Raw genomic sequence first — 17,044 nt, forward strand, 5'->3', positions numbered from 1 at the left:
AGTTATTTACTGTTTGTATCACAGTAGCACCAAGGAGCCCCAGACATCCACCAAGGGCTTGTTGCGCTAGGCACTGTCTACAGACAGAACATGACCATCCCCACCAAAAAGCTGACACTCTCATCCCAGGCACTGCACACACAACTCGGCCGATACATGTTAGAGCTGACCTGCAGCACAGAAAGCATGCTAAAGGCACAGCCCTTGACTGGTGTCAGAATTCATCATGTAGCACTAAGGTCTCTCTGCAAGCACTTTCCATTGGCGAGGGCGAGACAAGCCCAGGGCAGAATAGCTTTCCTCCATCCTCAACAAGCTTTCCACGTCTCCTCTCCCTGCCGTGCAAGATGCCAGGCCAGTGACATCCCCTCTAGAAGGAAGACAAGTATCCGGCAGCAAATGGGGATCCGCTCTTACCTGCTGCTGGCTTTGTTCCTCCAGGTTGAGTTTGACCTCGAGAGACTGCCGTGCTTCCAGGAAGGCCTTGCGGTGCTTGCGGTCTGCCATGTAGTACGACATGATGCCCACCATGATGGTGCACAGGTAGATGGCAATATTGGACAGGATCTTCAGAGAGAGAGAGAGAGAGAAGAGGTGAGGTCATCAATACAGAAGGGAAAAACAAGAGTTTGAGGGGGCATGTGTGTGGGGGGGAAGATAGAGACTTTCTTGTCCATAATTGCCACCACCAGACTTGCCACATGGCTCACCCCACTCACAGCCCCAGAATCACATCTCCCGCCATGGGCTGCTGCAGTTATGTTTCAAAGAAAGGAATAACCAACACCATCCTCCCTAAATTAGCCTCAACATTTGCCTACAGGAGCATAGGAATTGTCAGACTGGATCAGACCCAAGGTCAGTCTAGTCCTGTGTTCTTTCCTCCATGTTGGCCAGCACCTGCTGCTTCAGAGGAAGGTGTTACACACATATAATAGACACATAAAGGACAATTTGCTCCTCGCAATGTCTCATATTCCTGATACACGAGGCTTTATATCCCCTCCCTTAAATTCTTATTCCTTGGAATTTATCATCATAACTGGATGTTCTTGTTGCCCTCTTTGCATCTCGTTCACGGCTTCAACAATTTCATGTGACTGGGAGTTTCCCAGTCTAAACGCACATTGTGTAGGAAGGTAGTTCTGTTTATCAGGTCTGCTGCTTTTCAGTGTCCCGGAACACTCCATAGGTGAACCCTGTAATAAATCCAGAATGCCCCGGGACTTCCTGGCTGTCACTCTGTTGCACAAGACGGTCACTCAGAACTTCATGGTGACAGCGCAACAAGATTTCCACTCCTCTTGTACTGCACCCTGCATTAAGGGAGAACACCCTTGTAACCGCTAACAGTAGAGGGCTTATGACACACAGCTGAACAGCTCAGACTCCATCTGGTGGAGGGGAGTACTACATATACACTAAGCAGTTCATTAGGATCCCATACCATGTGGCAAGGGGCAAAGATTCAGCAATCCATAGGCTACCGTCCATGCTACGGCCTAGCATCAGATGTGATTTCCTGCTAAACAAGTTTCTGGTGGGATTTCATTATTGTTAGCTCCTGTAAGATAGGTACACTACACTGTCAATCTGAAACCATGGCAACTTCTTTAGTAGGGTTTCAAAGTGACAGCACAGCCGAGCCCAGCCCAGCTGTGCTGCTATATATAGAGATGTTAAATAAATGATCAATAACACTAGCAGCAGTGACGTGATCTTTTTATTATTTTCACCCTGGCCTTCCCCATGCCACGCCATGTGCTCATTTAGATTAGCTGCCTTCGCTCAGGAAGGGATGGTGTCTTTTCCTTCTCTAAAGTGTCACGCACATTCACAGGGCTGTACAAACAACACCTGAGATGATGATGATTTAGGGGTAATGTAAGAAAGCCCTGTTGATGCTGTGTATGCTGAAGGGGATGGCTTACCATTCTGAGCATCGGGTTTGAAATTCCTAGGCTCCGTAGAAGCTCAGTTCAAACCTCAGCAGCCCATCTGCATCTGCTCAAGGTGGACAAGCTGAGTCGTGGAGGATGGAGCGAAGGCCGTTGCAAGCAAATCTGCAGAGCCTTTGTTCAGGGCAGACACGGTACTTCATGGAGGACAGGTCCGTCAATGGCTATTAGCCATTACAATCTCATGCTCAGGAGGCCCCTAAATGTTTGACTACCAGAAGCTGGGATTGGACGACAGGGGATACATAACTGCCCTGTCCTGTCCTGTTCATTCCCTCTGAAGCACCTGGCATTGGCCAGTGTCGGAAGGCAGGATACGGGACTAGACCGGGGTGGGCAAAAGGCCCTCCACGGGCTGGATCTGACCTGCAAAGGCCCTGCCACACCCCCGCCCCCAGGCCAATCAGGGCTTGAGGGCAGGGGAGCAGGTCAAGTCTCCTCCAGTGCTGCATGCTCCTGGCAGGGCGGTGGAAACTGTGAGCTTCTGCTGCCCCCAGACCCTAACTGACCTGGGGGTGGGGTAGCGTGCAAAGCCTCTTCCTGCCCTCCCAGGGGCATGGGTGCTTAGTGGGGAGGGAGGGGCAAAGGGGCACCCGTACCCCTAGACCAATCATGGTCTGGGGGTGTGGAAGCCCGGAAGCATCCTGGCCCCACCCCACCCTTGGACTAAACGGATCTTTGGTCTACTCCAGTACGGCCATTCTAATGTTCCTTCTTTTTGTACGAGCACTATTATTTGTATTCCTGTAGCACCAAAGAGCTCCAGACACGAAACAGGACCCCCTTGTGGTAGGTGCTATACAAAGGCAGGTTTGCTCTGATGCCCTGTCCAAGTTGTTCCACCCTGTCCAGGGCCTCAAATGGCTGGACCGACGTACTCAGGAGATCACACTGGTCCCTTCTGGTCTTCACATCTGCCAGTCTTCTACTTCTCCTTTCATCTTCCCCTCGCACCTAGACCCCTCACATCATGTGGAAATCCTGTGGTTGCCTTCTCCTCCTTCAAAGGCCCAAACCTTCCTCCCTGGCCTCCTCAGCCCCTACACTCCCCCTTACAGCCCATTCAAAATACACCACAAAAGTTCTCCTCCCTGCCTGTCATTCAGAGCAGAGCATCCCTCCTGCTCACACATGTTCTGCATCCCCCTTCCCTATTACTGGCTTCGGCCTCACTGCATTTGGGCCAGGGAGCCAAGTTATCATCTACACATATTGGCCTCCCTCTCAAACGGGAAGTCCTAAAGGGGCCTGACTCTCAAAAAAAGTCTGGAAAAAAAAAAGAGTCAGACCACTACCATATGGTGTCTCCACCATAAATCACCTTGGCCATTACTTGTACCCAAGCAGCATCCCACTAATGAACACAGGCACGAGAAAGCCACTTCTGTAGCAAATGCCAAGCCAGCACGCTCTCTGTTGTCTGTGCTGGGCTTTACAGACCTTTGGGTTGCCCGTGGGGAGACACATTCTAACTTCTCTTCATTAAAACTTGCTTGGCTGTTTTGGAAAAAGTTGTCATGTCTATAATCTCCCGGGGAGGCCTCGGGGGAAGGAACTTCTTGAGCAGTTCTGCCCCAGGCTATGCACTTCGCTACGCTGAATGCAGAGGCTGCAGATGGAGGAGTGAGGCATGGGGGGAAGGTCTATGCAGATACAACTCCATAGAAAGGCACCTGTTTACATTAGGTCCAGATACAAACAAATCCAGGCACAAATTCAGATCATACTCACTGTTATAGAGCTGGCCAAGCCAATGAAGAACATACAGTTTATTTGCACTTGTTGCCAGTTTAAGTTCTCAAAATGCCAAAACCACTGGGAAGGGTCCTACCAGCCCACAGCTGGCTGGCTTCCCTTGATCCCGGTGATTAATAATAATCCTGTCCGCTCCTCAAGCACCTTCCCTCACAGCCCCATCCAAACACTGAGCCAGGAATCCATCAGCCGGGGGTGGAAATGGAATCCTCCTTGTGTTACAAATGGGGACACACATGCAGAGAAAAGAAGAGACATGCTCAATCTCCCAAATCCCAGCTCCATCCTTTAACTCCAAGAGCATCCTTGGTTAGTCTTTCTGGATGACAGACATGTCCATGGGAGCCCTATGCCAGGGGAAGGGAAGGACAGCTTTTGGAATGCAACAGGCTGATCTGTCATTACCTCTTCAGCGATTGGGGCTGATCTCAGTGGGGTTGCAAGAATCCTTGGTCTGTGGAAGAGGTGGAGAGGCACAAATGCTGACCCCCCCACCAAGGACACAGGTGAACAGGAACATAAGAACGGCCATACTGGGTCAGGCCAAAGGTCCATCTAGCCCAGTCTCCAGTCTTCCAACTAGGGATGTAAAAAATGTATAAACATATTAACTGTGTAACCAATAGAATTTGTATCAGTTACATGGTTAAACCTGTTACCTGCAGATGCAGGAGTAGGGAGGGAAGGGTACTAGTGGGCTCCCTGGCCCTGTGGGTGGACTCCCATCTGCCGATTTGCAAGCTGCAGGCCTCATGGGATCCCAGTCCCGTGCCCTCCCGACTGCTGGTCCAATGCAAGGGGCCCCAGAGGGAATGGAGAACAGGGAATCAAGTGATCCCTCCTCTGTCACCCATTCCCAGCTTCTGACAAGCAGAGACTAGAGACACCATCCCTGTCCATCCTAGCTAATGGCCACTGACAGACCTATGAGTGCCTAGTGGACACATTGCCACATTTAAAATAATGCTCCGTTCCTTACTAGTGTAGTCAGTTAAACCATTAACCAATAAGCAACCAACTACCCAGCTACCAAGTACACACATTCCGCCCCCTGCTCCCCGCAGCTCTGCCAGTACATGTTTTAGAAGGCTGGCCGGCAGCCCAGCTCAGCCCCGGCTTGCACCGGGTCCCGGGAGCTACCCATACTGCGGTTCTGTAATAATACTTTCCTCGCAGAGCTGCAGCGGGGTAGCTCCTGCCAGTGGGAACTGAGCAGGGCTGCCTGCCCACTGGTTCCTAAATTACTTTTCATGCAGAGCCACAGCAGGGGTAGCTCCCAGTACCTGGCACAAGCGGGGACTGAGCCAGGCTGCCTGCCTGCCGGCCCACAGAATACTATTAGTGCAGAGCTGCAGCGGGGATAGTTGCTGGACCAGGCACAAGCCAGGACTGGGTGCTTGCAGGGCTAACCCTTATCGATGAATCGTGTAGTCAACATTTTTGGCGACTACGCAATTAACAAATTACAGGCTTCTTCACATCCTTACTCCTTGCCATTGGCACGTCTGCTCAGGGGAGACAACCCAAGAATGGCATAGCAGTGGGGCCGCACGCTGGAATTGAGGGGCATCAGCAAAGCTAAGTGTGGCAAGCACAGAACTGAAAGAACAGAGGTCAGCATTGATGGGCACCAGCAGAGCTGGGGCAGGGAGGAGGGACTCAGGATTGGACTAACAGAGGGGCTGCAGGTCAGGACTGAAAGCCACTGGCAGAGCTGTATGCAGGGAGCCCAGAGCTAGGCTAGCAGGGAGCTGCACGACAGGACTGAAGTGCATCGGCACAGCTTACTGATACAAATTCTGGTACAATTTGTGATAGAGATGCAGCCGTGTTAGTCTGGTCTAGCTGAAACAAAAGACAGGACTATGCAGCACTTTAAAGACTAACAAGATGGTTTATTAGGTGATGAGCTTATGTGGAAGAAAATTGGCACGACCAATTTGTGACATCCCTGCTTACTGCTGCTTAGAAGACGAGAAGGATGGTTCCACCTGTTTACAGCCTGCATCACCACTGCATCCCCTATCACTCCTGGGCTGAGGCACACGAAAGAGACACAGACAAGAAGCATGACTCATTCCAAAGACCAGAGATGGGTACGTTCATTTTGAAGCGATGGAACCTGTCCCTGGCTTTCCCTTTCGGGCAGTGGGAAAGCAAACACTCGATGTCAGGCAGCCAGGATCCCCCATCGCCTCTGGCCCATTCCTCACACATTATCCCCCCAATGGGACCCCTACTGCTACCTCGCACATTCTCTGCAATTACGGTCAAGCCATAGGAAGTGAATTAAATGGTCCATCTAGTCCAGTTGGTTGCCACCATCAGAGGCTAATGTCAGAAAGCCCCTCAGTGCAACACTCTACCAGAGGGACAAGGGGGAATTCCTACATGACCCTGGCTGTCAGATGACACCTTGAGCCATAGAGACAGGCGGCTTCCCTCCTCATTCATCCTTGCTAGTGTCACTGCACCTTCCAGCGTTATTCCGTCATGTGCCTGGTCCTCCTCCGAAATGCACTGAGCTTTGTCTCTGCACGGAAAACAGAGTTGCGAAAGCCCAGCCCTGGCCAACTAGACAGACCCCTGGGAAGAAAGGAAGGCCCCAGCACTCTGCTGCTTCAAAGAGAAATCCACCCACACTTGCAAAATGCAGCCACCATCCTGGGTCACAGGGGAGAGGGGAAGCAGGGGTCGCACCAACGTCTCTAGAGCAGCTTCTAGAGCACGGCTGCGCAGATTTCGTCTCCCACCCTCAAACAGCAAAACTGGGTCCCCATTTCAGGAGAGCTAGTCTAGACCTCCCTTGTTTTTAAGACCCTCTGTGGGCTTTCTTTGGACAAGCTCACGAAGCAAGATCCAGATCCTAGACCCTCCTGGAGCGCCAGGAGCACACAGGAGCCCGATGGGACAGAGTGGTAGAATTCCTTCAGTGCAGGGACAGCTGTGCTAGGCCCCATGCTTCCCCACCTCACAGCTTTGGTATTTTGGAATGCAGGGCTACTCAACTTTGGAAGCCCTGGGGGGCACAATGATACTCACAGCACATGCCGAGGGCCACAACTTAAGTGTGGTTGTGTATCCATGCAAATATATGCAAATATATGCAAATAGCTTCCTTCACACGGACGGGCACGAATACAAAGATTAAGCCTTAAGCCACGGCGCCGGAACAAAACGTGGCCAGCGTGAGCCAGTCAGCACCTCTCGGGCTCTGCCCACAATGCCCCAGCACCCCCAGCCCCTCCTACCTGGGGGCTAGAAAAGCCGACACCCTGTACCCATCTGTGACAGCCAGCCTGTCCACTTGCCCCCGGGGGACACCTCGCTGTTGTGGGGCATGTTCCCAGTGGAGGCCATGTCTAAAGGATCCCACCCGTGGGCCGTGTGTTGAGCCCCACGTAACCCCAAACCGGGCAGCAGGCCTACAGGCCGTGTGTTGAGTAGCCCGGTTGGAATGGGCGGTGGAAAAGGCACACTGTTCGGCTCCAGCTACCCTGAGCTGAACAACAACCCAAAGGTGCCCAAGAGAGGCTCCGATGTGACCCCTCCCTGCCCCGCAGCAGCCCAAAGTCTGGAGGACACAAAGCCACCTCAGGCTGCCTCTCCGGTGCTGTGCTTTGTGAGAGATGCTGCACAAAACCTAGCCCCCAGCCACGCACCTAATACCCCATCCACCCATTCATCACTGGCCTTCGCTGTGTCCCTGCACACCACTCGCACTGGAGTCTTCTCAACAGCACCTGCTTTCCGCAGCAGCCTCTCCCCACCCCCACGCTTCAAACAGGTTTCAGAAATATGGCTCCTTCTCCCCCTCCCCCCACAACTCAGTCTCTTGCTCTCTCTGTAATTTATTGCTGCACACCTCCAGGGTGTAGCCAGGCCAAAGGCCAACAGCCTATTAACCTCACCCTGGCATGGCTCATTGCTATCAGAGCAGGGATCATTAACTCTGAAGTGCGATTTTGCTCTGAAGATTATGTAAAAATAGGCCCCTTTCACTCCCCAGATCCCGTTTCCCATGTGTCTGTCTTGGGTGACCAAAGTAAGTTTTTAACTGCTTTTTTCTCTCCATTACCCCTGCACAGCTCTGGTGTCTGTTCTTTCGGGTGCAGCGACAGAATTGCTCACTTACGCCTGTTCAAACACATGGAAAGCACAGAGGTCAGTGAGGGCTTCATTTGAAGACATGGAGAGTGACTGAGGCTTTGTCTAGACGAGGGGTGATGTTACCTAACACATCTGACTAAGGCACCTCACACAAAGCAGAGACACCGCAATTTTACCCTAGCCTAGGAAAAGCGTGAGAGCATAATTTAACTCAGAGGCTTTATGATAGGGGAGGATGCAGGAAAAGTAGAGAATCCAGCTTGGCACTCAGATCCCAAGAGTTGAAAGAACCTGTTGTTTGGGAATAAAAATGTCTTACTTTTAAAGGGAGCCCATTTTCTCTGGAATCACTGACACACAATAAAATAGTGAGTGCCATAGAGGGGTATGTATACACAGCAATATTATTTCAAGATGATTAGTGTTACGGGGGGTCCCCGCTATACATCACCCCGGTATACATCCGTTCCACACTAAAGTCATTGATGTTTGTAGGAACTGATGCATTGTAAGTCCTCTCATTCCCCGTTATAAGTTGTGCAAAACACTCCCCGCAATTTGCTTAAATGGAAGTCAGACACAGGAAAAAAATTCCCCGCTTTAAGTTGCTTCGCTATAAGTCCAAGTTTTTTGGAACATATCTTGGACTTATAGCAAGGACCCCTTGTATTTCGAAATAACGTCGTCTCCATCTATGCAGCAGGCAGTTATTTCAAAATAATGTTGAAATACTGTCAAGATTGAGGACTTCTTTCTCTGACTCCTGTAACCCTCATTATACGAGGAGTAAGGGAAGTCAGAGGAAGAGCGCTCTATTTCGAAATAAGTGCTGTGTAGATGCTCCCAATTTCAATTTCAAAATAAGATACGTAATTAACATAGCTCAATTCATGTCGCTTATTTTGAGTTAAGCCCTGCTGTGTAGACTCATCCTATGGGACCAGATAAACAAGTGTGAAAAATTGGGACTTTTTTTGGAGGGGGAGGGGATATAGTTGCCTATACAAGACACAGCCCCTAATAACAGTATGGTCCCCTGTGTACCAAAGCAGCATCTTTGCAGAGTCACTTTTCGGAGAAGTGCCACACTCCACTAATTTAAAAACCCATAAAAAGCACTCCTTTGGTGGGATGATGCTATATATCCTTCCACTCTGACAAATAGTTCCTGCCAAAAGGAGAAATGAAATAGCAAGGAGAAGGCTGGAAATGCCTCATCTCTAAAACTATGAACCTATTCACATTGGAAAATATACACACAAAATGATGGGGTCTAGATTAGCTGTCACCAGACAAGAAAGAGATGATCCTTGAGTCATTGTGGATAGTTTTTTTGAAAACATCTGTTCAATGTGAAGCAGCAGTCAAAGAAAAGCTAAAGGAGTGTTAGGAATCATTAGGAAAGGTAATAATAAGGTACAGAAAGATAATCAAACAGACAATATCATAATGCCACTATAGAAATCCACAGTACACCCACACCTTGAACACGGCATGCCATTCTGGTGGCCCCAGCTAAAAAATATATGTATATTAGAAGTGGGAAAAATACAGAGAAAGGCAACAAAAATAATTAGGGTAATGGAACAGCTTCCATATGAGGAGAGATTAACGAAGACTGAGACTGTTCAGCTTGAAAAAGAGACGACTAAGGCCTGGGATATGACAGAGGTCTATAAAAACATAGGTAAGGAGAAAGTGAATAAGGAACTGTTATTTACTCCTTCACAATACACGAATCAGGGGTCACCCAAGGAAATCAACAGGCAGCAGATTTAAACCAAACAAAAGGAAGTACTTCTTTACCCAGACACAGTTAACCTGTGGAACTCCTTAGCAGGGGATGCTGAATGACTATTAGGCAAGATAGTCAGAGATGCAATCCCATGCCCTGAGCATCCTAAGCCTCTAGCTACCAGAAGCAGACAAGAAGAGGATGGATCACTCAATAATTGCCCTGTTCTGTTCTAAAGAGGTAAAATTCCATTTAATCAGTTAACTGGTTAAACATTACAGCTCCTGACCCCACAGGGCTGCCGGCTCCGAGCCACCAGCCCTGCAGGGCTGCTGATTAACTAACCCGTTCATATCCCTATTCTGTTTGTTTCCTATGAAGCACCTGGCACTGGCCATTGTTGGAAGACAGGACACTGAGCTAGAAGGACTATGGATCTGGCCCATTATGGCCAGTCTTACGTTATGCTCTTACTCCTCACATTCACTGTAAACACTGCTTTACATACTCTGCTCCCCCTGCAGTGAGCCCAGCTGCCCTTTCAATAGCCACCTATTGGTCCAACAGCCATCCATGTTCTATTATACACATTAACCGGGATTACTGAGCAGCTCCTGATCCAACATGGAGTCAAAAGTGTTGCAAAGAGCCATAAACAACTGCAGACTGGGTAGCCTGGCCCATTAAGAGGGAGGAGATACTTCAAAATTATCTTCTCCTTCCCACAAAAGCTGCCCCTCTGCCCCTTCTGCTTTGCCACCTGCCTAATCTTTGTCCACTACCCTGTCCCTCTTGCGTAGGGATATTGTGTGTGCACTGTGGTCCCTTGGGTACAGGGATATCATGTGTGTGGTGGTAATGAGGTCTCAACTCACACATGGGAACTAGCGCACAGTCACAACAGCATCAATGCAGCCAATGTGACCATGGAGTTGTACAGTTGGGTCCAAAGTGATCTGAGAACCCAAGGCCCTGGGACCTTGCTCAAACCACCTGACCGCTCCATGCCTCAGTTTCCCCACTCATAGCAGGAAATAAGTGACTTGTCTCGTTTCCAAGGGCGCTGGGAGGATTAAAGAGTTGGTGTTTGTCCAGCCCCATAGTAATGCTGAATATTATTAGACATCTTTAGCTTTACTAGGCAGCCTTAGAGATTAAAGCACAAGTGGCCAATTAATCAAGAGAGCAAGTTTTACACATGGTCCCTTCCCTCCATTCCGTCATACCGGTAGCAGCCTTTCAGCACTGGCATTCTCCCTCTGCCCCACATCATGACCACTGGTGTCTCCCAAACACCAAGGCTGTGTCTACACTGGCAAGTTTTTCCGGAAAATCATCTGATTTTCCGGAAAAACTTGCCAGCTGTCTACACTGGCCGCTTGAATTTCCGGAAAAGCACTGACGATCTCATGTAAAATCATCAGTGCTTTTCCGGAAAAACTATGCTGCTCCCGTTCGGGCAAAAGTCTTTTTCCGAAAGACTTTTGCCCGAAAGGGCCAGTGTAGACAGCATAGTTCTGTTTTCCGCAAAAAAGCCCCGATCGTGAAAATGGCAATCGGGGCTTTTTTGCAGAAAAGCGTGTCTAGATTGGCCACGGACACTTTTCCGCAAAAAGTGCTTTTCCGGAAAAGTGTCCTGCCAATCTAGACGCGCTTTTCTGAAAATGCTTTTAACGGAAAACTTTTCCGTTAAAAGCATTTCCGGAAAATCATGCCAGTGTAGACGTAGCCCAAGAGTCCCTTCCAGGCTGCAGAGGAAAAGGGATCACAAAACCCAAGATTCATGGCAGCAAGGGCTCCTGCCAGCCGTCCCTCATCCCCAGGGCTCTGAGAGCTGCTCCCAGATCTTTCCGGGGCAAGAGAAGCACAAACACCCAGCCCTCCACCACCCACTTATTATAGATGTCACACCCCAACACACAGGCGAAGGCCCTTTCCTCCTGGCCTGCTGGCTAATGCACAGCCTTTCAGATTTCTGCTCTCCCTCTAAGTCTAAGGACAGGATTAACCTCAGCTGGAGGCAGCATCCCTGACTATCCTTTCTGAATTACATGCACACCTATCCCAAGAGTCCCAAACTAGACCTCTTGGGCTATGCAAGCCCTGTCTGCATTTGCTGCCATGTGGGTTTCCCACGCATCCAAAGTGGGCTGATTCAGGGAAGCAAACAGTCAAAACACAGGTCCCCCTGGGTCTGAGCCCAACTCCTGCTGTGACTTAGGTCCAAACCCTGTTGTTTTACCATGTGGATGCAGCTTGAACCATAGGCCCATGTCCAAAGGTCTGTGTAGAGCAGCATGGATGCCCCAGCATGGCTCTGAGCCCTAGGTCCAGCCACTGTAAATCCAGGTTTTACAGTGCTGTGTGGGGGCACTCAAGCATAGGCTTGGGAACACCGAGTAGGCCTGGGTTTACAATGCAGGGTAGATGTCCTCTCAGAGACTCCAACCAGAACTGGGGCCTTGTTGTACACATTGCTGTCCGGACCCGATGACGATGAAGACGAAGGGAAGAGGTCCAGGCTGACTCCCAGAGCTGGGAGGCAGAGGGGCTGGCAGGCAAGGGGGAACAGAACCCACTCTTGTCCCCTCTCTGCCCCAGGAGGAGCCAATCTGCTCTGGACCTGGCACAATACCACACAAGTGGCAGCTCACCCTAACAAGTCCACGGAGTTGGTTTTCCCAGCCAGTACCGCTTGGGAATGGCTGTGCAATGCAGTCGTGCTGGCAGGAGAGGATGGGCGATTCCCAGCGACAGGGAAACCCCCCCCCCCCAACAGAGACTTCTAAGAGGGGAGGGGAGAGAAAGTTTGGGGTGGGGGGAAGGGGCAGCACATCCTCCCAAACACCAGCCACTTGCTATTTTAAACAACTTCCCCATGTTGTCATGACAACTATTCTAAGGAGGCTCTGTCTGCTCACAAGGCCCGGTGATGTTCTGTAAGCTCCAGGGCTACACAAAATCCACCTCTCCTAGAGAGCTTCTTCTCAAGTACACTTATTATTCACCATCTAAACCCAGAGATATTCAGCCCAGTAGATATTCCTAGCAGAGAGATGCCCAGGATGGGCTTGGCTGGTGGAGTCCTTTCAGGATACTTTAGCAAGATGGAATTTCCCCAGAGGTGAAAGCAACTCAAAATTTCTTATGGGGAATGTCCCGTTGCAACCTGGGTCCTTGCTAGCTCTTTAAATAGCTCCCTGCTGGCTTTTGCCACCACCCAGTCAGCTCTTGCGGGAGCAATACATCAGCTTACTTTCATCTCTGAATTTCCCCCTCCCCCGTCTCTGGGTCTCATTTCTCCATGGACCATCTGAATTCTCCCCTCCCCTGGGTCTCATTTCTCCATGAACCAAGTTGCTCCTGTTCCCTACTACAAGAAATAAGTTGAGCCAAAATGTAACCATCACCAGGTGGATTCAAACCTGGAAACAAAGGCTGTAAAGCTCCTAGGGTTGCCAGGTGTCCGGTTTTGAACTGGACAGCCCACTATTTGAGCTTTCTGTTCGGGAAACAAATTTTCTAAATAAGATGTAATGTAGATTGTGATGTACTGTCAAGTGTGTCTGGTATTTTTGTTGAAACCATCTGGCAATCCTAAAAGCTCCCGCCTCCCCGTCCCTCTCCTATTTATTTCCAGTTTTCATATCCTCAACTCATAACTCCGGTCATCTGAAGAAGTGAGCTGTGCCCACAAAAGCTCATGATACCATCTACGTTTCGTTAGCCTATAAAGTGCTACCAGACCATTTGTTGTTTTGTTCTTATCGCTCACTGTAAGTGGTATAAGTGCCTCAACATGGGACAGTGAACCTCACTAAGGCTATGTCTAAACTATGATCCTCTCGCGGAACAGCAAATACAAATGGAGCACTCATTTGCATATGTCGCATTCTCATTTGCATTTCCTCTTCCTTTCCCTTTTGTGCAAGGGGTTTTTCCGCAAAAAAGCACTGTATAGATGGCGCCTTTTTGCGCAAAAAAACCCTTTTGCGCAAGAGCCGTTCTTTCTCAAGCAGTTCTTCCTCAATGGCTCTTGCGCAAAAGGGTTTTTTCGCACAAAGAGGCACCATCTACACAGTGCTTTTTTGCACAAAAACCTCTTGCACAAAAGGGAAAGAAAGAGGAAATGCAAATGAGAGTGCGTCAGATGCAAATGAGCACTCCATTTGCATTTGCTCTTCCGCAAGAGGATCGTAGTTTAGACATAGCCTAAGTGTGTGGGTTACAAAAGCACAGAATTTGTGCTGCCCTCGAGGAAGGTTATCACAAAATAAATAAATCCCCACTTCTTTTAATGAATCATAGAACACTAGGACTGGAAGGGACCTCGAGAGGTCATTGAGTCCAGTCCCTTGCCCTCATGGGAAAGTCTCATCAAACACGGCTATATGGCAAGCAGTCCAGAGGAGCTCTTACATTTGTTTTCCTTCTAGGTAAGAAGAGCAGCATTTCTAATTCTCCTCTTGATCACGCCAAAGAGGAATGGAAGAATAAAGCTTAAAGCGAGTGGCCGTCCTTCCTCTGGACTTTGAATCTTCTTCTTGTCCACTAGGAACTGGACACAGACCACCAAATTGTCGTTCCTGACACTCACCACTGACTTGAGCTGGATTCCAAGCTGCGGGCAAGAGGCAACATCCTGCCAAGGATCTCCTGACAGAAGGCAGGGAGGAGAGGGAAGCTACAGAACAGCTAGGAGAGGAGGTACACGGAAGCAGCACTACTGCTACCAACTAGAAGAAAGAAGGCTACACTCCAAGCCTAACCGCAGTGGAAGGGTTTTAGGACACCATTAGCTTAATCCCTGCTAACACCTTTAATTCAGCTCCAGCCACGTTGTCGCACTGCCTGCGGCTCAGGAGGCAGGAAATTCCCTGCTGACGCTGCTTTGGGCTTCACTTACTTAACGCTAAACGCACACAATTAGCTAGAGCTGGCTTTAAAGAGACTGGGAGGAAAGACTAAACACAAACAATCCCCAAGCTGAGACACGGAGCAGGCAGAGAAACAGAGACAGGGTTAATAACCTCCCCGGTACGACAATACTACAAATATTGACAATACATAACAGGAATACACTGTGCTCATGGAGATGTGCCTAACTGTGCACTAACTCTGAATCGGCAGCAGCAGTCCTATTCATTATCCAGGTCACACACTTCCATCATCCCCCAGATGGGTGGTAATAAAACATTGTAGAGTGATTGTCACTCACAAATGGTGCAGGCAAAATAGCTACAGTGCTGTTCAAGAGGCCACAGTGGTCTGACTTTAGTAATCTGAAGAGACTGCTTGGAACCTTTCTTCGAGCTATTGTAGCAAGTAACATTTCTCTTTAGACATTTTGTCCGAGGAGGAATATTAAAACCTGCAGAACATTAAGGATAATATTTCCAAAAATGCCCAGTGTTTGCCTCTCTCTGCTTCCCCTGAAGCCACTGGGAATCTTGAGATGGGTGTCACTCTGCACGTACTGATATCAGAGAGAGTTCTGGAACCTGTCACAGAGTGTTCACTAGCAACTAGGTGTTAAGAAAAAAAACGTAAGCGTGTTGTATATGCAATATGTGCGGTTTTCTCCCGACCCTCACCCCACCCGTATTATTCTACTGTAGAGAGAGGTTTTGTATGAATACTAATTTGAATTAAAAAAAAAGATCATCACAACTGCACTGTGAGAACACACTGTGGTGTGCTGAAGACGCATGGTAGCATGACAGTCATAGAGCTCCTGCCTTAAGGCAATTGCAGCGTCCAGGAGCCAGATCCTCAGATGGTGTAAGCCAATCTTAGCTGGTGTAAACTGACCACAATAGAGCTGGTTTACACCATATGAGGACCAGGGACAAAATGTCTGTCCTCCAGATGTGGTTAGTTACAACACTGTGTTCCACACATTTTATACTAGCCATGGGATCTGATCCAAAGGCTGTCACTTGACTTGGGATATACAGTTACCTTCCCAACTGAACAGCATCCTAAACTGCTTTATAACCCTCTTCCCCATTGTCAGTCAGCTCTCTGGTCTCAGCAGTGGGATTTGGAGGAGAGAGAAGGAAACTGGTCCACAGCTGAGAGGCCATCCCAAGTATGGGAGGTCAGAAGGAAGAAAGCTTCAAATGGGATCCATCAGAAGTGGCCAGGAGAGAAAATTGAGAGCATCGAAGTGGAGGGGTGGGGATCAGATGTGGAGGCAGGCAGGAGTAGATTTATAGAATTATAGAATAGTAGAACTGCAAGGGACCTCAAGAGGTCATCAAGTCCAGTTCCCTGCCCTCACAGCAGGACCAAGCACCATCTAGATCATCCCTGACAGGTGTTTGTCTAACCTGCTCTTAAATATCTCCAGTGTTAGAGATTCCACAACCTCCCTAGGCAATTTATTCCAGTGTTTAATCACCCTGAGAGTTAGGAAGTTTTTCCTAATGTCCAACCTAAACCTCCCTTGCTGCAATTTAAGCCCATTGCTTCCTGTCCTACCCTCAGAGGCCAAGGAGAACACTTTTTCTCCCTTCTCCTTGTAACACCATTTTAGGTACTTGAAAATTTTTGCAGAGCTTTGAAAGTTAGGAGATACCTGTGATTTTTAGAAGAAACTGGGAACACAGTAGCGAGAATCAAAGGGCAGAGAGGATCTTAGAAGTGGCATTTGGAATGTCTGGAAAGCATGAGATCTTAAAATTTGAGGACACCAGGGTGGCATTTATTATTTCTATTAAGATAACACTTAAAGGAAAAATATCCCACTGTGCCAGGCACTGTCCAGACATGACCAACAGACAAGCTCTGCCCTAAAAGCTGACATGGAGTTGCTGGCAAAAGGGAGGAGAAAAAAAAAACAGGCCAAGATTGGCTCTCTTAGTTGCTTACAGCAAGGCAACGAAAAATCTATATTTAGCCAATTAACGAAGTGGCCTGGGAACTCTGGAGGCTCATCAAGCGTGACCTCAGGCAGTGCTGACTTCCTGAGTCTGAGACAATGCGCCAGCAAAGGGTGAACTCTTCCCTCCATTTATCTAAATATCGATGTTGACTCTGAAGCCTAATGATGCCTGTTCCAAAGTCAACACTGTTAACACCATTGCAGCTGATCATTTTGGCAGAAGCATACAGCTGTTCTAGGATTCTGAACGGCGCGTGGTTGGTGAACTGCTCTTTTGCCTCCTCCTTTCAATCTGACCAGTTGGGAACACAATCTATAGAGGTTCCACCTTCTAAACATGGACTAGTCTCTGGGCCTGCCCCTGCAGGATTATAACACACATGGACATACTCAGTGGCAGCAGACAGTTCCAAGCCTTTGATGTGGGATGGAAGAAGGCAGAAAGGAGAACCCTATGGGCAGTGTCCCGTAAGCTGTGCACTCATGTGCCCACTCCGGACAGATTCAAATGCCATCTAGCTGATTAGCAGAGTACCCACTTTTAGGTGTCTTGTTTCTGTTGGTGGTGCACATTCACACATGCCTCAGTACCCATAAAAT

General features: G+C 48.9%; 1 protein-coding gene across 2 annotated transcripts in view; it reads right to left on the minus strand.

Moving 5' to 3' along the window:
- Positions 1-17,044, minus strand: part of ADCY3 (adenylate cyclase 3) — a 110,355-nt gene that overhangs the window by 82,045 nt on the left and 11,266 nt on the right. For both annotated transcript variants that reach the window (XM_075923299.1, XM_075923298.1), the window contains one exon: positions 418-567. In XM_075923299.1, the coding sequence (XP_075779414.1) occupies positions 418-567 (150 nt within the window). The remainder of the gene's footprint in view (positions 1-417; positions 568-17,044) is intronic.

This window comes from Pelodiscus sinensis, chromosome 3 (genome assembly GCF_049634645.1).
Source record: "Pelodiscus sinensis isolate JC-2024 chromosome 3, ASM4963464v1, whole genome shotgun sequence".
NCBI classification, from domain to species: Eukaryota; Metazoa; Chordata; order Testudines; family Trionychidae; genus Pelodiscus; species Pelodiscus sinensis.